This window comes from Medicago truncatula, chromosome 5, assembly GCF_003473485.1.
Source record: "Medicago truncatula cultivar Jemalong A17 chromosome 5, MtrunA17r5.0-ANR, whole genome shotgun sequence".
Classification (NCBI taxonomy): Eukaryota; Viridiplantae; Streptophyta; class Magnoliopsida; order Fabales; family Fabaceae; genus Medicago; species Medicago truncatula.
Genome location: NC_053046.1, coordinates 42,985,824 through 43,009,607, shown reverse-complemented (window position 1 = coordinate 43,009,607; position 23,784 = coordinate 42,985,824). Strand labels below are relative to the sequence as shown.

General features: G+C 30.2%; 3 protein-coding genes across 4 annotated transcripts; 1 reads left to right on the top strand and 2 right to left on the bottom strand.

The window, feature by feature from the left end:
• Positions 1-2,123: 2,123 nt before the first annotated feature.
• Positions 2,124-2,962, top strand: LOC11436679 (uncharacterized). Its single transcript, XM_003617757.4, has one exon. The coding sequence runs from the start codon at positions 2,269-2,271 to the stop codon at positions 2,557-2,559; it is 291 nt and encodes a 96-aa protein (XP_003617805.1). The 5' UTR covers positions 2,124-2,268; the 3' UTR covers positions 2,560-2,962.
• Positions 2,963-6,037: 3,075 nt separating this feature from the next.
• LOC11437124 (two-pore potassium channel 1) lies at positions 6,038-9,594 on the bottom strand. 2 transcript variants are annotated; one of them, XM_003617756.4, is made up of 3 exons: positions 9,358-9,594; positions 7,320-8,250; positions 6,038-6,618 (listed from the first exon to the last, which is right to left on the bottom strand). In XM_003617756.4, exons 2-3 carry the CDS (start codon positions 8,216-8,218, stop codon positions 6,468-6,470), a joined length of 1,050 nt encoding a protein of 349 aa, XP_003617804.1. In that variant the 5' UTR covers positions 8,219-8,250; positions 9,358-9,594; the 3' UTR covers positions 6,038-6,467. The 2 variants fall into 2 exon arrangements, with proteins under 2 accessions (XP_003617804.1, XP_024640856.1); XM_024785088.2 differs by having other exon boundaries at positions 6,114-6,618; positions 9,396-9,593.
• Positions 9,595-21,431: 11,837 nt separating this feature from the next.
• Positions 21,432-22,455, bottom strand: LOC11438882 (glutamic acid-rich protein). Its single transcript, XM_003617754.4, has one exon. It carries the CDS (start codon positions 22,312-22,314, stop codon positions 21,562-21,564), a length of 753 nt encoding a protein of 250 aa, XP_003617802.1. The 5' UTR covers positions 22,315-22,455; the 3' UTR covers positions 21,432-21,561.
• Between the last annotated feature and the right edge of the window lie 1,329 nt (positions 22,456-23,784).

Sequence of the window (23,784 nt, the reverse complement as noted above, 5' to 3'; positions counted from 1 at the left end):
ATTTTGACTTGTAACTAGTGACTAGGGGTGTTCACGTTCTTAGATGACATGTTCAACCTAGTAACTCAAATCAATCGGTAATTGACTTAAACTTGTTCAAGTTTGGGTCAAACTCAAGCTAACCCCCCTTAAACCTGAAGTGTTTTGATTTGGATAACAAACTGATGATTCAAAACTCGAAAACCTACTGATCCATCTGGTTAAAAGAATTATTTGTTGATTTAGAAGTATTTCAATTAAATTCAAGAAATTCTAAATTAAAGAATTCAGTGTATCTGTTTGAATTTTCATGAAAAAAAAATATTTAATTATATAATATATTTATTTATTTTTATAAAAAGTTATGTCTTCTAACTCCATACGACTCAAACCAACTTTTTATCATTTGGTGGAATTGTTAACTTTGTAACATTTTGATCCTAGCATTCCTATTACTTTGATCATATGATTTTTTTATTTTTATTTTTAAGAAATCATGTGATTTTAATATATAAAAAAAAAAGAGAAATGTTAACTTCTGCTTTAAAGCATAAATTTAGAAGTCAAAAATAGAAATAATGTATTGGAATGTGTACATTAAATTTAATTTTTAATGTTTAAAGAATTAAATGCACAAAATTTAAGGGAATAATTCTATTTTTTAGATTTCTTAACATGTGCCCTAAGGGCGCAAGTTAACACTACCCAAAGAAAAAATAGTAGTAATTTTTTGGTTTTTATAAAAAAATAAAATAAAAAAATTGATTGGTTCGAGTAATGTGTTTGGTCAAAACCAATTCTAACCGTGTACATCCCTATCATTGATCAAACTTAGGTTTTCTCGATTACTCGTTGAAATTCAACAACTTTACAACAATGATATTTAGATATTTTTTTCCCACCGCATTTTATCTCTACCTTTTTTTTCTATCACATTATCAATCTATTATATTTGTCATATAATTTTTTTCTCTCTCTCTCATCTATCTTAGGTTAAAACACCGGACTCCAATGATATTTTGTGTAGACATTTTCCTTAAATTTACATTTTTTTTTTAATGTTGAGTCTAGAAAAAAAGGCCTTGATAATCTGATTATTTAAAGTTCGACTTAGAAGTAAGTAAAATTGGTCAAGAAGTGATCCACCCATAAAACCAAATTCAGATTTTTTTTGAATAATTCATCGTTTGGTGGAGTTCATTAAACACAACCTAATTATTTTGTTTGATCAACATCATTATTATTTAAACACCAATTTGTATTATTTTATAGAAACTCTGCACTAGTATAAACTATAAAGGTACGAAGCACGAACTTTGACACGAATATCTGACACGGACAATTAGACACCGCTAATGTAAAAAAATAGGACACCGACACCGCTACATATATATTAATTTATTTATAAAAGATCCAAATTGAGAATAAAAAAAACATACATGTTCATCTAATTTGAGCAAATTATTTAATTAAAAAAAATTCTAAAACAAAATAAGATGACATTTGACCTTTATTTATCCATCTTCTATCGAAAAAGCTAAAAACACCGTAAGTGACTTTGATGTCTATAACCCCTCATTGATCTAAGATTTCTCAACACATATTCTCTTGTATCTATGGTTTGTGGAAGAAAGAGGGAGAAAACATGATTCAGAAAAATGTCTGAGTTGTTCGACACTTCTCATATGACTATGGGTGTTATATAGGTGTTGGACACCGGTCAAAGGAGTGTCCGAGTAAAGGAAAAATAATTGTATTTAAAACACTTGTCTGACACGTGTCACACGAGTATCATAAAAGTGTTGGACACTGATACGTGTTAGACACCGTGACATGCCTAGTCCTAGAGGTGTCCGTGCTTCAAAGCTACTCCCTTCGGTCCTATTTACAAGAGAAAGTTGACTTTTTAGATACATTGAATAATGTACGTATTTAGTCAAGAACCTGAACCAAATACATAAATTATTTAATGTATTTAAAAAGTAAATTGTTTATTGTAAATAGGATCGGAAGGAGTATAAAGTATTCTAGACACGTGAATCGAAAGCAAAATGCTATTTTAATTCCGAACCATTTGAGATAATAATAAAATAAATAAAAAAATACTTAAAACGGTGGAAATGGAAAGTTGAAAGTGGAAATCTAAAGAAAAGAACAGTTAGTGAGTGAGTGAGAATCTAATCTAGTAAATCTAAACACAGAAAAACAAACACACACCACAAGACACAAGTGACACAACAACCTCAACTCAAACTCAACCAGTGTTATACCTCACACTCACTTTCACTAATGAAGATCCCAGAAAAGCTTCTAAAACTAAGATACCATATCATAGCAGCACTACTTTTATGCATAACACTCTTTTCTCTCATAGCTATGGCTCCTAAATTGGTGACCCTTTTCACCTATTTTTGGCCACTCTTTCTCTCCACAGCACTTGTTCTTGCCCTTGTCTTTGTCTTTGCAAAAACTTCTCCTTTACCTCAAACTGATGCTTCAATTCATAAGGGTCTTCTTGATTACGTTGCTGGTGACCATGAATCGCAGCTGGATCTTCACAACAACTACAAGGCCGATTAGTGTCCCAAGATATACATCAGAAGGATTATAGCTATCAGCCGTCCGATCCAGATCGATGGTTGAGAGTGAAACAACTGATTGTGTAATGTGTATCTTTATGTACTCTAATTCAACTCTATAATTACTATAAGTAAAAGTTTGCATTTTAGATTTATTTATTAAATGATGTATGTGATCTATTACATTATTAATTGAATGAATCTAAAATGTAAATTTTTGCCTATAATAATGATCAGAGGCTATATTTCTTTAGTTAGTTTAATCTTTTTTTTCTTCAATATAATTATCATTATCTTAGTAGTTTTTATTTATCTTGTTACTTTTTTAAGATTGACTTGTGAATTTGTATTAACTAGTGTTGAGGGATTGAAATTATTAATTACATCTTTCTTTATTTTTTTTCATAATAAAATTTAATTTTGGGTAGAGACTAGAGATGATAGCTTTTGATTTGAGGATTTTTTTTTTCTCAAAAGAATATAAATAGAGACGGCCATTTTATCATCTATTTATGTAGAATTAGCTTTATTTTTGGGTTAAAAAAAGTCTAACGAATTAGCTCAAACACTAAACTAAGAGCATGTTGATTCTTCATTCACTCACACTCACGATGTGAAATAATAAATTTTGGATTTTAGGCCCCCAACACAAAGTTTGTGACTTATTTTTTTTATGATATGTCATTTTCATCAATGTAAAACTAGATTGGATGATGTAATATTGCTAATTTTGACTAAGATCACTGCTATTTATCGCAAACCCTTTACAAAATTTAGCGAATGTCGACGTGTTCATTGGTTAGTCCAAAGAGTAATGCTTATCATCACGAGGAAGAAAAATTCACGAGACATTTGCTATGCATCTTCTCGTAACGATAAACATTACTTTTTGGACTAAAAATCCTATTGCAACTTTTTATTCAGATTAATTGATCAAGTGTAAACTTATTCCGCTCGAATATGTTGTTATCCAAATCAACAATTTCATATATCCAATGTAATTCCGCAGCATTAATGAATGTGGCACACCATAAAAACTTGGGATTTTGACATGGAAGTACTAAATTTAAATCGAATGTTTACTCTAAAGGGATTAACTAAAAGTTTGGATTTTTTTTTTTATTGAAAATAGGTTCGAAGTTTATAATCGTGAATGTGAGAAAATCAACACAATCTCGGAACTAGTTTTTCATATGGCGTTGCGGGTGTGGCAGGGTGTCCTTTTCATCCATTTGTAGACTGTCGCAGGTTATTTTTATTCTTTTTAAATAGATAAATTGTCAGTGCATAACAGGAATTTGATACTTTTTTTTTTTTTTGAGGGGAGGAATTTGATACTTGTAGAGATTGAAGATTGGCAGCTACAAATTGGGCAATTTGTCTTCAAAAGATGCAATGTGGTTCGTTGATGATGAATAATTGAACATTATTATATTCGTGAAAGTAATCCATAGTATATAACAATCAGCGTTGAATCCATTGCTCCTACAAATAATAAAATCTCAGGATATTACTCTTCATTACCATTACAGTCAAGATGATATATGATAACATGTTTGTAGTTTGTTGTTTGAGTGGTGCTATATAGCACGACACTCTATTTACACGAAAGGTGCACGACGGTGTTTTTCTTCCTTAGTTGGCTTCCAATTCCATCATTATTGCTTTTTATTTCTTAAATCAATATAAGTAACATATTTTAAAAAACAAAAATATGTTTTATTTCATATGCCCACAATATCTACGAGCCAAATGAAAATTATATATTTTCTATTGATTTCATTACTTGGGTATTGTAGGGTAAACTAATTTGATACCTAACACATACGATAGAGATTCACCCCTCAACTCTTATAGTGAAAAATGAAAAATAATTGATTTGGCATTTGAATCAAAACTAGCACTGAGTTTGTATAAATATATCATATTATAAGATTATAGCACAACACTATCACAACCTCACAAGAGATATGGATATGCTGGTACAATACTAGCTCAGCACTATCATCATCAAATAAAAGAGAGAAATATATTGTTGTGCAACATGCACGAAAATATCTATCGTGCACTTAATCATTATCCTTGTTGTTTTCAACAATTATCAATTATGCTCATCACCACATGTGACACTCTCTCAGTTACAAATATAGTAACCGACACTTTCTCCACATTCGTTATTTTTTTACTCAACTTTCGCTATATTGGTTGCCAAGTCCAAGTGCTCGCAATCAATGTAGTAATTATCAACCAATAAAAATCAATGTAGTAACCATTAACTGTTTGTCTTCTTGCGAAAGATGTCAAATTTAATCAAAACATAGGTTAAAATAATGCAATTTTTAATTGAAAACAATAAGACTTTATGGGAAGCATCGTACACTAATATTCTTTTGGGTCAAAATCGTACAAGCATCATGTGACATGACATCCATATTCAATGTTAGGTGGCATCTATCCGTTACTTACTCTATTATTGTTTAGGTGACTGATAAACATGTATGTAAGCCGGCCAATCTATTGTCTATTTGTCCATACAAATAAACTAAGAAAAATTGTTGGTAATGGAATAGAAAGAGAGATGAAAAGAAAAGTTGAAATTGGTATGGTGATATTGATTTGGAATTTGGCAGTGTATTCCTTCTCAATATCTCATTCGATTAAATAACTTTAGCAATCATTTATTTCAATTAAATAGGTTGTTTCTCAATAGATAAAATTGGAGATACACTGTTTACATTCTATAAGTATTTTATGTTTCGTCAAATTACAAAGATATTTTGAAATTGGATGTATGATATGGTTGATTGATGGTTTTTTATTGGAAGATAATGTAAAATTATTTTATATTATCTATGTATGCCCATCAAACTCTTCTCATTAACTCAATTCCTGACAAATTTGCAATATCAAATATCATTGGTAAAAAATTACCATTGGAATGGTTAGTTTCATCGAGGGTACTTCAAACCACTCAAACTTATAGTGATTTCTTGTAGTAAAATGATTTGGATCTCCACATGCTTGAATCAAATATGAAATAGTTCTGTTGATCATCTCACCAATAAAATTTATTGGGTTTAAGAGCTTATAGATTGAAGATTTATTTTGGCTATTCATAATTTTCATGCAGTCCAATTTAGCCAATGACAAAAATAAGAGTTAAAGTAGTCCCTAGCATTTTCATATCGGAAACAAATTAGTCCTTTTATTATTGGGTGAGAGATTGATTTGTCTATGGTATGAAATTGTCATGAAAATGTCAGAGACTATTCTAGGTTTTATTTTTATCGGGGACTAAATTGGGTGACACAATTTTTGAATGACCAAAATGTAGAGTTAATACTGGTCTTATTGAAAGGCTATTCTTGCCGGGATGAAATTTCCATGGTATTCTCTAACTGATACACCAAACTTGAAAATAAATATGAAAAAAAGTAGAGTTAATATTGCATCTTAATATATCATGTGGTGGATTTGACTTTAGACCAAGAAATTGCTCCGTGATATTCTGAAATAGAATCAAAGGCAATCACAGGAGCCTTACTTTGAGCTCGATTTCATGAAACAACAACAGCAAAAGTGATGAATTTAATATTTTTCGTATCGAGTAATTTTTATATTACATCCAATGCAGACCATTTACAAACAATTAACCACAAATTTGGCATGTAAAGTAAGTTGTGTAGGCTATTGATTTAAAAACAGGCATGGAAACTCAAAAACTTCATAGTTTGTTATACACATGAGTATAAGGTTCCAAACTGTGAGTATCAAATTGCAAGAATCCGAGACTGTCCTGGAAATGTGCACCTTTTCTTAAAATTTCAGACTTTCCATCCTCATTGTGCATTTTGTCATTTTACTTCAAAACTAGAACGACTCAAACAATTTTGCGTGTATAATGTTGGTTTAAGACGATTGAGCAAGTGTAATATCAGAAACAGACAGTGTACCAGACTGATCAATGTCAAGCTCTTCAAACTCCTTCATCACAAGTGTTATATCTTCTTGACTAATCTTCCCCATCTCTTTGAGCTTATAAATAACAAATTCAGCAGCCCTATGAACAATAAAACCAAAGATATTAAAATAAATGAAGACGTATATGTAAACCATTAATACTCCCTCTATCTCATTTTATCTTCACTGTTCTGCATATTGGTTTGTGTAAATTATTTATCACATTAGAATATCAAGAGTGTTAATTACATTTCTTTCAATGACACCCTTATAAATTTGTATCTCGACGTATTCTCTACTAACTAGTCATTGTACCCAACTCATTAGAATAAAGGGTATTCAAGTTAGAAAAATATTAGTACTATTTTAATATGAAAAGGAGTATAACCATTAAAAATAAAAGTCGCACATCGGATAAAATAGCGAGACTAAGAGGGTTTATAAGCAAGGTGACATGAAAGGCCATTAGGTTTAGACCTTTTGGATCATGAATCACCAAGATTAGATACTGAAATCCAATATGCTAAACACTCCTCTAATTGGGTTTGTGCTAAATATTCTAACATGGAAGTCCAATATGATCTAACAGTCTGTACCGATTCTTAACAGGTAGCCACACTGTCTAACTCCGTCAAGGACAAGCCCCAAAGAAAAAAACTAGAACAACATGAGATGAACGTCCATTAGGTTTAGACCTTTGGCATTAACTTAAACGAAAAATAAAATGAGAAGAGAGAGTAGTTATAATAAACTGCTAACAATAAATAAGAGTATAAGACTTCGAAAGAATGATGAACTAACCCAACAGTTCCATCCTCATCAAGATCCGCAGCTTCCAAATCATAATTGGTCATTTTCCTTGTAAGAACCCAATTGACAAGTGCCTTTTGTCTGCTTTCGGTGTTTAGTTCAGCCATGTAGAGGAAAAACTGAGCCAAACAAATGGTACCTGTTAGTATCCAAAACACTGCAAATATTCTTCCAGCTTGAGTAGAGAAACTTTTATCTCCATAACCAAGAGTTGTAATTGTTGAACAAACACAGTAAAAGGCATCAATAACTTCCAATTTCTCTACATTGACTAAGAAGATTGTGCCCACGATCACGAGAATCAAAAGAAGCAAAAAGACGAGAAAAAATTTGTATCTTGTTTTATTGATCTCAAGCTCCTTTAAAATTTCACTTGGACCAACTTTTTGGCGCATGTGCATGGCTTTAATTAACAAAACTTCTTGCTTCTCAACCAAGTAATCTGCTGCTTTGCTTAGGATTAGTCCCATCAACGCCATTCCAGAGAAAACAAAAGCGCAAGCCAGTAGTTTTGTAAGGTCACTATTGGGAACAAGGTCACCATATCCAACCGTGGTCATTGTCACAATTGTAAAATATAAGGCATCAAGGAATCTTTCTGTTTTCATTCCCTTGATTTGGTTCCTGACAAGGTAGAAGATTAAAGTTCCTACACCTAAATAGACCATAAGGATAATAGCCACTTTTTTAAAGCTTGGATGTAGATTCCCAAATATGGTTTCAGAAAGGGGAATCGATTCTTTGTCGTTTATCACCAAAGGAGCATGATCTGTGTGAGGAGCACTTCTAGAACGGAGGAGCCTTCTTTGGTTTAATCGTCCTTTAGCCTTTTGAGCCACAGTGTCCTGTGATCTCAATAGTAAGGGCTCATTTGTATCATCGCTGGCCATGAAGATAAATTTAGAAAGCAAGAATCTGTGACCTGATTCAAATGCAAAGCAGTCCAAACTAGCGTGTCAGCAAAATAATAATGGAAAGTATATGCATAGCATATTCCAAGTTTCCAACACATACACAAAGACTTCAACATATTGAAATTAAGGAGCATAGTACAGATTCATCAAAAGGGCTTCAAAGAAAAAATAACCCAGTATATTCAAATATATACTAGGCAGTGGTGATGAATCCTAGTTCTACTTCTAATTGAATATAACAAACACAAAATAAATTCCTTTGAATCATCATTTGTAAGCCATCTGGATATCCTTAATTCCATGCCTTGAATTGAAAAAAAGGAATAGTAACTGCATCTATTTCTTTAAGCTATAAAGCAGAACAGTGATTTTGTAAGTACAATAACTAATAAGCATTAAAAGTAGCATAACCATTGAAGCACCGTCAAGTTCTAGATACCATAAAAGATCAAAACCATATAGATCATACATCAAACAGATTAATTAACAAGGACTTCCTATCTGCATATCACCGCTTGATTTCCTTGCCTCAACTCCATAGTACTTCTATTTCTAATGAAAATTACATCAATATAGCTTTGAACAAAAAATATAGCTTTAAAGTAGAATCCATTTTATTTGCCCTTTCAGTTCAATTCCTTCATTCATTTCAATTGATGCTAATTAGTAATAAGTATTATCTCCAATCTTGGGCAACCCTCTAAAGGAAAACAATAAGTCAAGATCACAACAACAACACAGCAACCAAGTCCTATCCTACTAAGTCAGATCGACTACATGGATCAAACGATGTCATAATGTTCTATCATACATCATATTTATATCCAACTCATTAATCTTTATCATATGATATTAGTGATGAATTAATTTTGTGATAAACCAAATAAATAAGGTTGATCTTAGTTAAGCAAGATATATTGATCATATGAAAATCGTATGCAACTAACTACAGTTCATTTAGATACAGCATAAAGTAGCATATAAAATCAACCATAACGGAAAATAGAAACAAAATTAAGTGATGAATCACTAACAACAAAAAAGGGAAATCAAAAGTAACAATTCCAATAAAGTAGGAGTTTAGATGATGAAAAAAGGACATGAATTGAACTAACAGTGAATGTGATTCGTGTTGTAGGATTGAAGTTTTCACCTTTGAAGTGATTCTAGTTCTGCTTTGAAGATGAATGTTGTTGAGTCTTCGAAAAGCTTCTGATTCAGTTGAATTTTGGATCCTATGTTTCTAATTTAATCTATAGTTAATTAATTATTATGAAATTAATTTCCAAGTAAAAGAGAACTTGTTCATTTAAATATTTCTGATTTGTTTCTTTCTATTTTCAACTGTATTTCTGACTTTTTCCTACCAAAAGAAAAACTATATTTCGACGGTTCGACCTATTCAGAGTTGTTGTTACCAGAGAGTGAAAAGGACATGGTTTCCAACATAGTGTTTTATTTTATATTTTTCATTGAAACTGAAATACGCATAATAAAATTACTTTAAAATTTAAGCATTATGTAACAATTGATACCGAAAATGTGAAGTGAATTTGTTTATTGGAAAAAAAAAAGAAAAGGAAATGTGTGAATTTGTTAAGAAGCTCAAAGTAGAAATTTTATTTTGTAAATTGTGTATTCAACCTATTGAAATATTAAAAGTAACTTTTTCTACATAAAATTTAGTAATTGTTTCTATTTTTAAATCCTTAACAAATGCTCTTAGGATATTTGTTAACAAGACAAAAAAAAAAACCAAGCTACATGACAACATGTGACTATAGGGTCACCCAAGGGTTAAATAATATGACAAATTAATTATAAATGTTTGACTAATTCAATTTGAAAATCTCAAAACCTCCCATGCTATTTTTGGAATCGGGTCAAGGAACTCCATTTATGCGTTTGTACGGAGGGTAAAGGAACTCCATCATGATGCTACATCGTGACGGAGGGTAAAGGAACTCATTCAAAAAATGTGAATTTTTTTTTTTTTTTTCTTTCAATTTCCTCAATATTTCAAATTCTCCAAAGTCTTTCCTTCCCATCCTTTTCAAACTTCCAAACAAAGCCTAAGGGAATAACTAATACTGATGGATATTTTTTTTTTATTGAAATTGTTTGCTTTCAAATATCGTGTGTTGATGATTGGAATATGGGATAGCATTTGTCATAGAAAAAAAAAATCAAAAGCTTTTCCAGTAATAATTGGATCTTGAATATGTTCATAATAATCAAAATATGAACGATCAAGGACCTTTAGGCCTTAGGCTGGAGTGATAAGTGATTGGTATAAAATCTATGAATTAAGGTGTACAATGTGCAGTGATTACAATACTTTAAAATTTTCTTAAGTTTATAGTTTATCAAGTTTTGAATTTCTCCCATTGTTTCTCATCCTCAATCTCTTTATAACGAATTTAGTTTTTTATACTATGATTTTCTTTCTTCCAGCAGATGATCATTTCATTACGCACCAATGCTTCAAAGTATCATACAAAATACCATATTAATTAATGTTTCGCAACAATCACATTTATGATGTATCATTGTAGTGTTATATTCAAGCAGAACCATGCAACCGTTCCTCCTTTAAAACAAAATAGTTGAGGATCATTTATTCAGATGTTAGAATCTAAACAAGGTACGTAAGAAGCTCATGGGTGGAAAAAGTAAGTGTCAAACATTATTGGTATGAGATCAGGTTTTGTTTCTCTGGCCCTAAAGAAAATTTGGTCCGGCCCAATAAATATGTAAGTTTAAAGGGCAATTTAAAATGAGATTTTTTTTTTTTAGAATAAAACGAGACATATTTAAAACAAACAATAAAATTAGAAAATTCTCCTAAAAAAATTAGAAATGTTTTAGGCATGACTTTCTTTCCCTAAGTCTTTTAGGAATGATAGGTTTATAAATACAAAAAATATTTAATGAATTCAGGTGATTATTAATACTTTGGCTAAATTGCTCTAATGGTCCTTTAACTAATTTTTTATTTTCATTTTGGTTCTATAACTCGTAAAATGATCCTTTAACTTTAACCAATTACAAGTTATGGGATCAAAATGAAAACAAGAAATTAGTTAGGGGATGAGTAGACTAATTTAGCCAAATACTCTTAATGAATAAATGAGTAGCAAAAGGAGTGAGAAAAATTTATACTATGAAGTCTCAAAAGATTAATACTATTAGTTAAATATTTAACATAAATTTTATGCTTCAAATACTTGAGATCACTAAAATTTATACTATGAAGTCTCAAAAGATTAATACTATTAGAAAAATTTAAAATATGAACAAAAAGTAATTTGTAAGAAATACAAAGATTAAGATTTTAACATTCACTAAAAGTTCAAGTAGCATATGTATACACTTTTGAAATAAAAAATAAAGAAGAAACTTATCAAGAGAAAAAATGTGTCATTTTATAAAAGTTTCCATTGAGTTTCTATAAGTATTGGTCTAGGTGACATATGCTTAATTAATGTCTTTCTTATTGTTGCGGTTTGGTTGATAAAATAAAAACCGCAAACCAAACCAAACATGCAGTTGCGTAAAAAAAAAAGTATTTTTCTGCAGTTTCGATTTGGGTTTGATCGTTTTGCAGTTTTTCTATTAGATTGGTTCGTTGAACACCCCTATTGTGTACAACAAGAAGATATCCGATAGAGATTAGTCACTTTTGTGAGCCACATGATTGCTTAACTTGACAATGTGTGATGCTATAGAAATTGTTAGGACAATATTTGGTTGAAATGAAGTACATATATAGTAATATATATTCTAACTTTAGGCGCTAGTTTGGAGTAACTCCTCTGTTGGTGTTGGATAATTGTTGAAATTGTATTGTTCTGTATAACTGAAGTTATCGAATTTTAATTTTACTTTAGAAACAATTTTATCTTTTAGAATATGACCTAGATTCAGAATTAGTTCACCACAACACAAGAGTTAAATATTGGCATCCAAGGATGTTGGTTTTCAAGTTGCAAATTTAGGACCAGTAGAATTTGCTTGAGGGACCAAAGAACCAAAATATGAATGGACTCATTCAATGTACTTAATAAAACATCACTTACCTTTAATTATAACCATAGTACAAAGTTCATCGAACAAATATAAAATACATCTATCCTCCACAAGACATATATCTAAGAAGAGCCCATACCCTGCCCATAAAGGTTATTTAGCTACAAATTTTTATGTTACATATTAGTCTCTTACTCACACAACATTGTTTTATTTAGATACATATAGATATATTAATATAACACACAACACAAGTCATTGCCACACAAATGATCATTGATCATGGAATATCACTTACAACTTGAGGAGCATCTTTGCCACTAGATGCGATATTGTTACTTGTGTGATCTATAGAAGGACAAAAGGTGTCATGCAAAGTCCAAAGGTAAGGATTAACCAAACACATTTTATACAAAATCATACAATCTATACAATGACCAAACTTTTGAGATTTGTAAATACCATCATCTTTCTTTGGTGGATTACCTCTTCCTCCATCCTCAGCATTATAACCATTCAGAAATATTGCCACAACAAGGGAAACTAGAACAACTGAAACAATGGCTTTTCCCATAGTTGTATTTATAAATGTTTGTTTTTATTTTCTTATTGATATTGTTTTGCATGGGATGAAATTGGTTTCAAACCTCTCAAATATATAGAACTGTTGATTTCCTTTAATGGAACATAAATGGATTAAATTTGGCTTTGGTTGAAGAAAATTATTTGTCTGTTACCTATGTATCATCCAATCATTTAATTTCATGTCATTTTCTTATAATTAATTATATTAAAATTAAATTTAAGTTTTGTACCTGTATCCAACAAAACTACAAGTACCACGTTATTTCCACAAAATTATAAGTTAAGTGAAAACCATATGGTGTGGAACTATTCTTTTTTCAATTATGGTTAACTTAAAGTTGACTAGCTAATTAATCGAACAAATCAAAGGAAGAAATAGTACTCGATATGATCCTATTTATAAAAAATAATTGACTTTTTAGATTTATTGAAGAGTAGATGTATCTGATAAATATTTCAACTCGGATACACAAATTAAACAATGAATCTAAAACGTCAATTGTTTCTTATAAATAGAACCGAAATGAATGTTGATTAACGTAAATTACGAAATTTATGATCTTTTTAAAGAGTATTCTAACTTTTGAAGACATTTTTTAAGGATACTCAATTACGAAATTATTCATTAGAAAAATTTAATATTTCAATTTTCGATATATTACATGCACAAATTCCTATAAAATTTACTATCTAAAATCTTTAAGAAGTATTTTAAGACATTCATTAACATTTCTCGTAAAGATATAACATAAGCGGTTAATTGATAAAAATTTATGATGAGACTTTCAAGTCATCAATTATGCATTTGTCATCACTTGTCATATGTGTCATACGAATAAAGGTTTGCATGTCTTCAAGACACCACACCACACCACATCCACATGGTTTCTTTTTTATTTCATGTGTTAGTGTGATTGAGATGGATGTGGAACTAGTCTCGAGGATTATGTAACTAGTAACATGCAAAGTTGAATTCGTTAAAAGGGACCCAAACAACTATGGAGCTTTCAATCAAATTCTAATTTATGTTGAAGCTTCCAAATCGAATTCTAATTAATGATGAAGGTTCCTATTAAAATGAACTATTTAGTGTGGATAAGTGGTTAACTAACCCTCGGTGCTTTGAAAACTAAAAAGTTTGACATTTATATGCTTAATAGTTAGTAAGACCCAACAAATAAATCATCGATTTATTTCCTATATATGAAAATTTATCAATTTATTCACTTATATTTTATTAACGGAACTAAATTGATGGATTTTATATAATTTAAGAACAACTTATTGTATTTACATAAGTTTAAGATTAAAATAGAGAGACGGATTGTTGGATGTGGATTCCATGCGGTTAAAATTTTTTCGAAGTTACACCATAACGAATGGTATCCAATGTTGTATCGTGTAATCGATATACAACCCAAATTTTACACCTTGACGTCTTCATCACTCATGCAAGTTTGTGGTTGATGAAGAAATCGTGTGGTTCGGTTATCACTCATGCAAGTTTTAGTTTGTGTGGTTATATTTAACGAAGAGAAATGTTATCTTAACAACTTTTTAATTACAAATTTTGTATTTTTTTACACAAATTATTTGATAGTTGTTGATTTTTAAATGTACAAATGACATTGCTTGTTGGTGAAACCCAATACATATCTTTCCCTCCATCGTTCATGAACTTGAAATTCATATTATTTCTGCCACCAATATTTAGTGAAAAAAATTATATTACGTTTGACTTCAAGATAAACTTTTCTTAGTGATCGTTCTTAATTGTGTTAATTTATAAGCAACTTGCATAATTTTTAGAGGGAAATTTCTACGGTACATCCATAAATTAAGGTGTACTGGTACTCTTATTTTAAAAATTTATAAATTAACTATCATTTTTATGAAATAAAGAGCTATTTGTTGATATTTGTATTTTAGAAAATAACATTTAATAAGAAAAAACATCATTTCATTATTTATAAAAATCATACTAATTTTTTTTTACATTTTATTGTAAAAAATAATCAAAATTCTTTTTTATGAGTACTAAAAATTCAGAAAAATTAAAATTTTATTTAGTCGACATTTTTGATAAATAAGATTTAATTATTATAATTATAGATGATAGAAAATAATTTTTCTCTTCAAAAAATAACATATTTAACTATTAATTTAATGATTTGGTGTACCAATACACTCGAACCTTTGGGTGTACCGTAAAATTTGCCTTTTTAAAGGGATAAATTAAACGAGACAAATTGTTTTAGATCAGAATATAATCTCATGTTTGGGACTTCATCTTACAATGGTTTTGATTGAAAATTCTATATACACTGTAAAATTGAAAATTGTCCTAGTCGTATATGCGAAGCTTCATGGCTTGTGAAAGAGACAAGGAAATTTGATTGAGGGAAACAAACTTCTAAGAGGTGGTAAAAACACACTTCAAACTCATGAACACTAATTTAATTGAGTTTTTTCTTTTAATTAAAACCAATTCATTTAATCAAAAAATAAAAGTTAATTCACGTGACAACTAGCCTTTACTTCTTTCTTGTTTGGTTATTGTCTACATTAAATTTTGAGGCATAGGAGAAGTAAATGAAAACACAATTTTAGAAGACACAGTGGCACACACTTTTTCTTTCTTGTTCGGTTATTGTCAAAATCAAAATGAAAAATAAACAAATATTCGTTCCGTCTCAAAAAAAATTATTTAGTTGATTGTTATTTTAAGAATATGATTTATTGTAACTATGCCAACGCGTATATTAATTAAATCATAAACTAGTGGATTATTTTTGAAAAAATATCATATGATAGCACCAAGTTTTTGTGTTATAGGTTTAATTACACTCTTGATATATTTATATTCACTCTTTTACGAAATTGGTTCTTTTATATTTAAAAAATGGTGTTGTGACATGTTTTAAATGATTACAGTCTCATGATATAAAATGATCAACTGCCAAGATATTACAAGACACGCCCTAAAATTATTATTCATATTTATAACTGCATTAATGATACATAAATAATTAATACATTGGGGTGATATTTATGGTTCCCCTTTTGAAAGGGCTAAAATTTATTTTAAAGTAGATTTTGTCCTGTGCAACGTGCATATCTTAAATATATATATATATATATATATTTTTTAATAATGTGCGGATATCTTGAATATTTAGTTTGTGGAAAATTTAGAGAATAAATAATTACTAATTATTTTGAGTGAAGTGTTTTTTTGGCTTTCACACCGCTTTCCGACCCATCAAAGATGAACGACTAATCCGGCTCGTGCGTAGAGACATGCGCATTGGTCAAGCGTTGTTCCCCTTGAGAATCGAACCCGATATTCCCCAGATACGTCATTGAAAGGAATTCCTTACCACGGGAGTCCAAACAACTTAGTTTATGAGTGAAGTTATTGATAACATATAAAATGGAAAATAAGTAAGAATGAAAAGTATATGTTGACATTGATTAAAATGGCTGCAAGTAATTAAGTTGTTGTAGTTTAGTATAAATTACTCAGAAAAAGGATGATAGTGAGATTAATGTCAAAGAAAAAGACGAGTTTTTTTTGAACAAATCAAAATGAAATTAATATTACTCAAACAGCAACAATGATCATATCCTACATAAGGTGTGCAAAGGAGAATCATCAAAAAAATATTTACAAAGTTAAGATGCCAACAACAGAACACCACCAAAATCACCTAGTTACAAAATAGCACCCATACAAAGACCATGGTGTTTCCACCAAATAAAAGATGAATTATTATGCTGATGATAGAAGATATAAGAAACTAATGCTCTCTAAATTCTCGAAATACAAATGTATAGATAAACAAATTTATATATATGGTTTCTTCTACAAAAACAAATCATCTCATCTCATTTGATGAATTATAATAATGTATTTGCATATAAGATGAGAATGTTAACCAACCACCCATCAGTTATGAACATGAAATAATGACCTAATTAACATTTTGGATAAAATAAAAAAGAGACATTAAGCCCAATAGATACATATGTCAAATAACTAAAATAAGAAATTATATGTCCAGATATATCAATATCAATATGCCAAAAGTATTCATAGGAATATAATATAAAGAATAAAATTGAGGTTAAGCTTGTATTTGCATATCAAAATTAAAGATTGGTATGAAAGAATTGGTTGTGTCTACTTTATATCTTTCTAACAGAAAAAGGCAATTATTGGTTAGCGATAGGAAAAATGTACCATAATCGTATATATGAGTAAATGTGGTATTGATAGTGTTATGAATTCTCATCTTCTTTGCTAACTTCTTGATTTGTGAAGTGTCTTGCGACATTGAAAATTCAACAATTTAATGAAATATTTCTAGTGAAAACAAGACAAATGATCAAAAGCGATTAGCAACCTATAGAAAAATGAGAATTGTTGTTCCCACATTTGATAAGACTGTGACACACGAGTAATTTACTTTTTTGCCCCCTCGACAGTTAACTGCTGAGGAATTAGAAATCTAGCTGCAGTTAACTGCCGATGAAAACTTCGGAAGTTAACTGCTGAGGAAAACAAGCAGACAGTGAGCTCTGCATGATTCTTTCTAAAACATTTTCAAGCCATTTTTCGGCCAGTTTTTACCTGTAATTAAAGCAGAGCATTTCGAAAGGCAAAATAATTCATACAACATTGAAACTTGGACATAAACAAGAAAAATACAATTTTTTTACAATTGTCCATAATTAAATTAAACCGACATTTGATTCAAATTACACAAACGTTTGAAATTCATCATAACGGTTCAAATCACAAAAAAATATTGGCGCAAATGCACAACTTAATTAAACCAATATTTTTATACATTAAACAGTAAAAAATCTCATGGAATTAAAAGTAATGTCATCAAAGTACAAATATACAAATCAATGTCATGAAAACACCAATGTCATGTCATCACCCTGAACGTTACCCTGATTCTGATTCTGAGACATATCTACATTAAAAACAAATGGCGATCAAAACCTAACTAAACAACAATGCCATAAAATCATAAAATCAAAAACTAAACCAAAACTTAAACTATCATCAAAACCTACACCTAAACCTAAACAGTTCTACAACGATTCATCAAAATCTAAACCTAACAATTCAATAAAAGTTCTCTAACAATTCTAACCTAAACTATCCTAACATATCATAAAATCATAAAATCAATAAAATATATATAATCGAACCTATATAATCGAAATTTAACAAAAAAAAACAAATAATTCAACCGCAAAACAACAATGCAATAAGATTAAAAAAAACTTACTTGTTTTTGTGATTGAAATTGGCTTGGAATGTCTTGAAATAGCTCAAAATCGCACATTGGAGATCAAAAAACGTAACAATGGAGTTTTGGAAACTCCTATGTTTGTTATGTTCTTATAACATTTTCCTCGGCAGATAACTACCGAGGTTTTCTTCGGCAGTTAACTGCAGCCGGATTTCAAATTCTTCAGCAGTTAACTGCCGAGGGGGCAAAATCATATTTTACTAGTGTGGCACGGCCTTATCAATTGTGGGAACAACAATTCTCTAGAAAAAATAGCAGTATAAAACAGATATTTTGATGAATAGCGCGGGTGCTTACCATCAAAGCAAACTGGGAAAGAATATAGCGAAATATTTGTTCTTGAAAGGTAAAAAATTGTGAATTTGATGGTTCTGCCTTGCGAGCACTCTAGGGATGATACAAGAATGAGGAAATAAAGAATAAAAAAAAGACGATGAAGTAGAATAAGAAGATTGAAACGTGTGGAATTGGTACTAACTTTGAACATTTAAAAAATTTAAATTTGATTTGATTCAACATATGCTACCAACGGTAAAACAATTAAAAAATAAAAATCAATAGAAAGAAGGAAACACAAACATGAAGAAATGGAATAATCTTGAATGTGATGAACTTTTGTTGCTACGACATGAATGTGATGAACTTTTGTTGTTGCATTTTAGTAAATTATAAAAACAAGTTTTTTTAATCAAAATTCATTTTAACAAAAATATCATAGATACGATGATATACTCGTGGACAGTTCAAAATCTTTGGATTATCTTACCTGCTTAGTAAATACACACATATATGAACTTATCCAACAAGACAAACATATATATCATATTATTCGTGTCATGAATATCCATTTACATTTGTAGATGGAAATATCACCGGATGGGATGTTCACCGATACTTTTTTTTTAAATACAGTAACCCCTTTTATTTTGAGCTTATTTGATCCATTGGTCCCTCAAATAATTTCAAGTTTTTATTTTGGTCCCACAATTAAATATGATATGACCTATGTTAAAATACATTAACCCCTTTTTTTCAATATCCCTAAAATATAATATGACCTATGTTAAAATATGGGAACAAAGCGAAAATAAGGTGGCCAATTTTTTAACCCACTTTGGTTGGTCTAATTGTATTGGCTTGAGATCTGAGAATGTGCTCCTCCTCAAAATCTGAAGATTGATTTTCTCCGATTCAATTTAAGTAGCCTAATTTAACTTCATAAAAAAAAATGTGGCCTTTTTTTTAAAAAAAATAAAAATATTTTTTTTTTATATACTTCCGTGTAAAATATTTTTGTTTTGATTTACCTCCCTAATAGGTCATTCAAAAACCGATTTTTAATTTTTTTCTTTAGAAATTCTGGTTTTTGAATGACCTATTAACGGGTAGATCAAAACAAAAATATTTTACAGGGGATAAATCATAAAAAATATTTTACAAGATGTAAAACCGAAAATAACCTATACTACAGGAGGTAAAACACTATTAACCCTTCTTCTTTTTAAGTACAATATTTTTTTTTGAACAATTTTTTAAGTACAATATTATTGACATAAAATCGGTGATACATTATTATACATCTCATTTTCTACATGAAAACTCTCTACCTCTATTTCAGGGGGCTAAGCCACCGAATTATTAGACCCACTTCATTATTGACTATATAATGTATTATTGATATGATCAAAGGAAAAATCAATATCAATTGTCTTCATCAATGCGATTCCAACATACACGTTCATGTGCTTAGTTTTACACATCAGAAAATGACTTCTTCTAAACCATACCAATCGATCAATAATTTATCTCTATAATTATAAGAGCCACCCTTGCCACATGATACAACCAAACGTGGACTCATAACATTACAACGTAGCTTTTCATTATTCTTCATTCCTCTCGGGTTTGTTTTCTTTGTATTATTGCTTTAGTTATGCATGATGCATGAATCAGTACTTTCAAGGACACAAGGACGGTGGTTTCTTCTAGATGAAAGATACCTTTAAGTTTAGAGTTTAGAATTGGGATAGGTTGTGATAGGTAATCCCCGTATTCACGCGGTCGGTACATTGGTAAGTGTTGGAAATCCATTCATTCATGTAGTTGGTACATAAGTGGTTATTGAATCGAGATGAGGCATGCTATATTTAAATTTCCAATTTTTAATTTTAAAAAATAAAAATCTACATTGAATTTTAAATGATCTGATTTTGATCCAACAATTATCAATGTGTCAACTATAGGGATTGCGAATTCTAGAGTTTACTACTGTGATGTAGCTATTGTGTTGTGAGTTAGTCCTACCCAATTTGGAAGTATCCTCAAAGATCTCACCCATATTGATGTTGCTCTCTGCAAAAGGGATATATCAAACTAAGTCCCTTTCAGTGTCCAAATGAATTGACTTCACTTTAGTTTAGAGGATCACTTGGGATTCATATTCTAAATGATGCATATGTCAAGGCATTATTGGATTATCGGCCATTTAGATGACAAAATCTTGGGTCTCTGTCAGAAATAAAAGTCTTCATTCTTTTTGTTGGTACCAATTGATCTGACCAATTATTTTCTACCATATCTGTCTATAGTTTTATACGATTCTCTGTTTGAGGGTAAGATTTCTATATACCCCCGTTGGCTTTGCAAGGACATATGGTACCACTTCCAAGTTCCATCCCAATTATAAACATCATTTGACAATTTTAGACACTTTATAAACATGTCTATAAGAAGTTAAGAACCACTCGATTATTTAAAAAAATAATAGTGTGTCATAGGCTAATCGTTGCAGGTGCGTTCAACTTCAAGTGGTTTATGTAATTATATATGTTACATGCTAACAATCAGTTGTTATATGCAGAAATAACATAGTTTTAACTTTTGAGATATGCTAATTAATTAGCTATAACTAGTTTTATGAATCAAGAAGCTTTCCTGAGTTTGAAATGACTCCTAACAATTCCTAAGCTATAATACCAGTTCCTCGAGCCTTTTAGATAATGTGTTTCGGTTCTTTATATCATTATTGTATATATGGTCATGGACTAATCTCATATTAGTATATTCCATTTATTATTAACTTCTTGCTTAAGGATATTCCATTTTTTTTTCCATATACATGGCATCTTGTTAATCATACTATTATCATTATTATTTACTCCAATAACATAGCAACGGTACGTAATCAAATGCTTAGAGTAAGTTGGTTGGTAAAAAATAGTTAGAGCAATGCAATCAATTACTTATTAAAAAAGAAATTTGGCATGTAAACTTGCTCTTTGTTAATATGGGGAAATCTTTGCAAAATTTAATGGATGCATACATCTAAAATAGCATGATCAAAAGAAAGAAGATCATGGTTGCTGTTTACTTAAATCAAACCATGACTAAATGCCGTCTAGCATCAATTCTTAGATCTTCTTTCATCTTTCTAATGAAATCTTCGAATTTTTTGTTTAACTCTTCTGTACTTAACACACTACTTTCTTCTTCTTCTTCTTCTTCTTCATGCTCCTCTTCTTCTATGTTGTTTTCTTCAATTAGAATGTAATCAATTTCCGACCCTTTATCTCCGTCTTCATCATCTGCATCAAATAGTTCAACTTCTTCTTCTACATCCTTCATCTCTTCTTGTTCTTCCTCTATAAATATTATCTTTTCAACCTTTTCTTGTACTTCTTTTTCCTCTACTGCAGCATTGTGTTCATCTGCTTCATTAGTTCTCATCTCAACTTCTCTCTCCAACAATGGCTCATTCACCTCAACATCAAGAACATGAGACCGTGAACAAATTTCTTCTTCTTTTTCTTCAATATTGGAAGGTTTATCATCATCATCACTAGAAGAGTTGGAGAAAGATTTAGTTAAACCAACGAAAACTAGGAGACCATTGCAAAGGAGGAACATGTTGTTCTTGTCTATATTGTGAGTGTAGAGTTGAGAAGGAAAAGTAGAGAAATATAATTTAAAGTAGTGAAGGATAACAAACAAGGAAGAAGGTGAACAAATGAAGGAAAACACAGATAGTGAAATGAATATTTGTGTAAATTTCATTAGATTTGAATGAGTTTTCATCCCTTGAGTCAGTGTTGATATATTTTGGAATTTTAATCGACACATATTGTCCATAGTGTTTACTCTGATGAGGAAAGGAAAAGAAACTTGTAGTGAGATAGGATGGTTTGGTGAATTAAGGGCATGAATGACTCATTATATATAGTGCTGATTGGTGTGTACTTGAGAGGGTGATTCATTCTATTGTCAATTATTTTTGTTTGTTTCTGAAATAATTTAAAGATTGTGCATCATAATCTAGAGTATAGATTATGATGGTTTTCTTTATCTTTAAAATAAAATAAGGTGAAATTGATTGTGACACGCTAAAGAAAGTAGTCCACTTTCTTATTCTTGTAAGCATCACTATATGAAAAGAAAGAAAAAATAACAAAAGTTGTTTCTTTGTTTTTAGAAAAACCCTACACTTTTTTACCACTTATACATATGAGGTTAGAAAAATGGGAACTGATCATATAAGTGGTCCATCGAAGATTACTTTTACTCATAAAATCTAAAAATGAAACGGACCCTAAAATATTAGTTAGAAACGCATCCAATCAGATCTCATCATATTGATATTAGAGATCAAATTGTGTTATATAGTAATATTTGTTAGAGACTAAATTTTGGTGTTTGTTGGTACAAAAAAATACGTGTTAGTGTGACTTCATCTAATTATTACTTTATAGGATTAATTAGTTTGGTACAAAATTCTAAAAAAAAAAAAAAAAAGGATTAACTAGTTTTTTCAGATCTACGAAGCACAAATAGAAACCGAACACGACACACAACAGACTCGCCAACATCGTTAATAATTTGAAAAAAATCACATAATCCAGTGTAATTATGTGTCGGTATTGTGTTGGTGTCGATTGATTTCGATTTATTTTTGTGAGAGACGAAAATGAGACTTCACCTAATTATTACGAAAATTTTCCATGGCTGCAAAATAATTAAGCAGATGGCATGTTAGGCACTATGCCAATGCTTACATCTATTCATGCATTTTGTCATGAACGATTGATAGGTACTTGGAGTGTAAGTATTAGCCAGTTGTCAGATCAGTATTATTTCCAATTTCACGGTGAACATGACCAAATTCTCTATTTCCAAGAGGAACTGCTATTTTTTTCTTTCAATTCTCTATTTGTATGTATATTGATTATCTGGGAGAGTTGATTGTGATTATTTTGAATTGTGAACTGATTGGAAAATTGAATGCTTGAGGGAATGGCAGAATAGGTGATTAAAAAAAGGTTATATAGGAGTACTTGATTTTGTTGCAAAACTCTTAGACCCACTTCATTATTGAGTATAAAATATGCATTATTGGTACGATCAAATGAAAAATCATATCAATTGCATGTCTTCATCAATATGCAATTCATGCATACACGTTCATGTGCTTAGTTTTATACTACATCAGAAAATGACTTCTCTAAACCATGACAATCAATAATTTATACTATAAGAGCAACCCTCGCCATATGATACAACCACACGTACGTGGACTCATAACATGCTATGTAGCTTTCATTATCC

Bases quoted from the DNA above. Each gene is read 5' to 3' on its own strand.
- LOC11436679 (XM_003617757.4), top strand. From the start codon at position 2,269: ATGAAGATCCCAGAAAAGCTTCTAAAACTAAGATACCATATCATAGCA.
- LOC11437124 (XM_003617756.4), bottom strand. From the start codon at position 8,218: ATGGCCAGCGATGATACAAATGAGCCCTTACTATTGAGATCACAGGAC. The intron at 6,619-7,319 runs GTTAGTTCATCA...TATTGTTCATAG, and splicing joins GATGAGGATGGAACTGTTGG to GGCTGCTGAATTTGTTATTT.
- LOC11438882 (XM_003617754.4), bottom strand. From the start codon at position 22,314: ATGGACAATATGTGTCGATTAAAATTCCAAAATATATCAACACTGACT.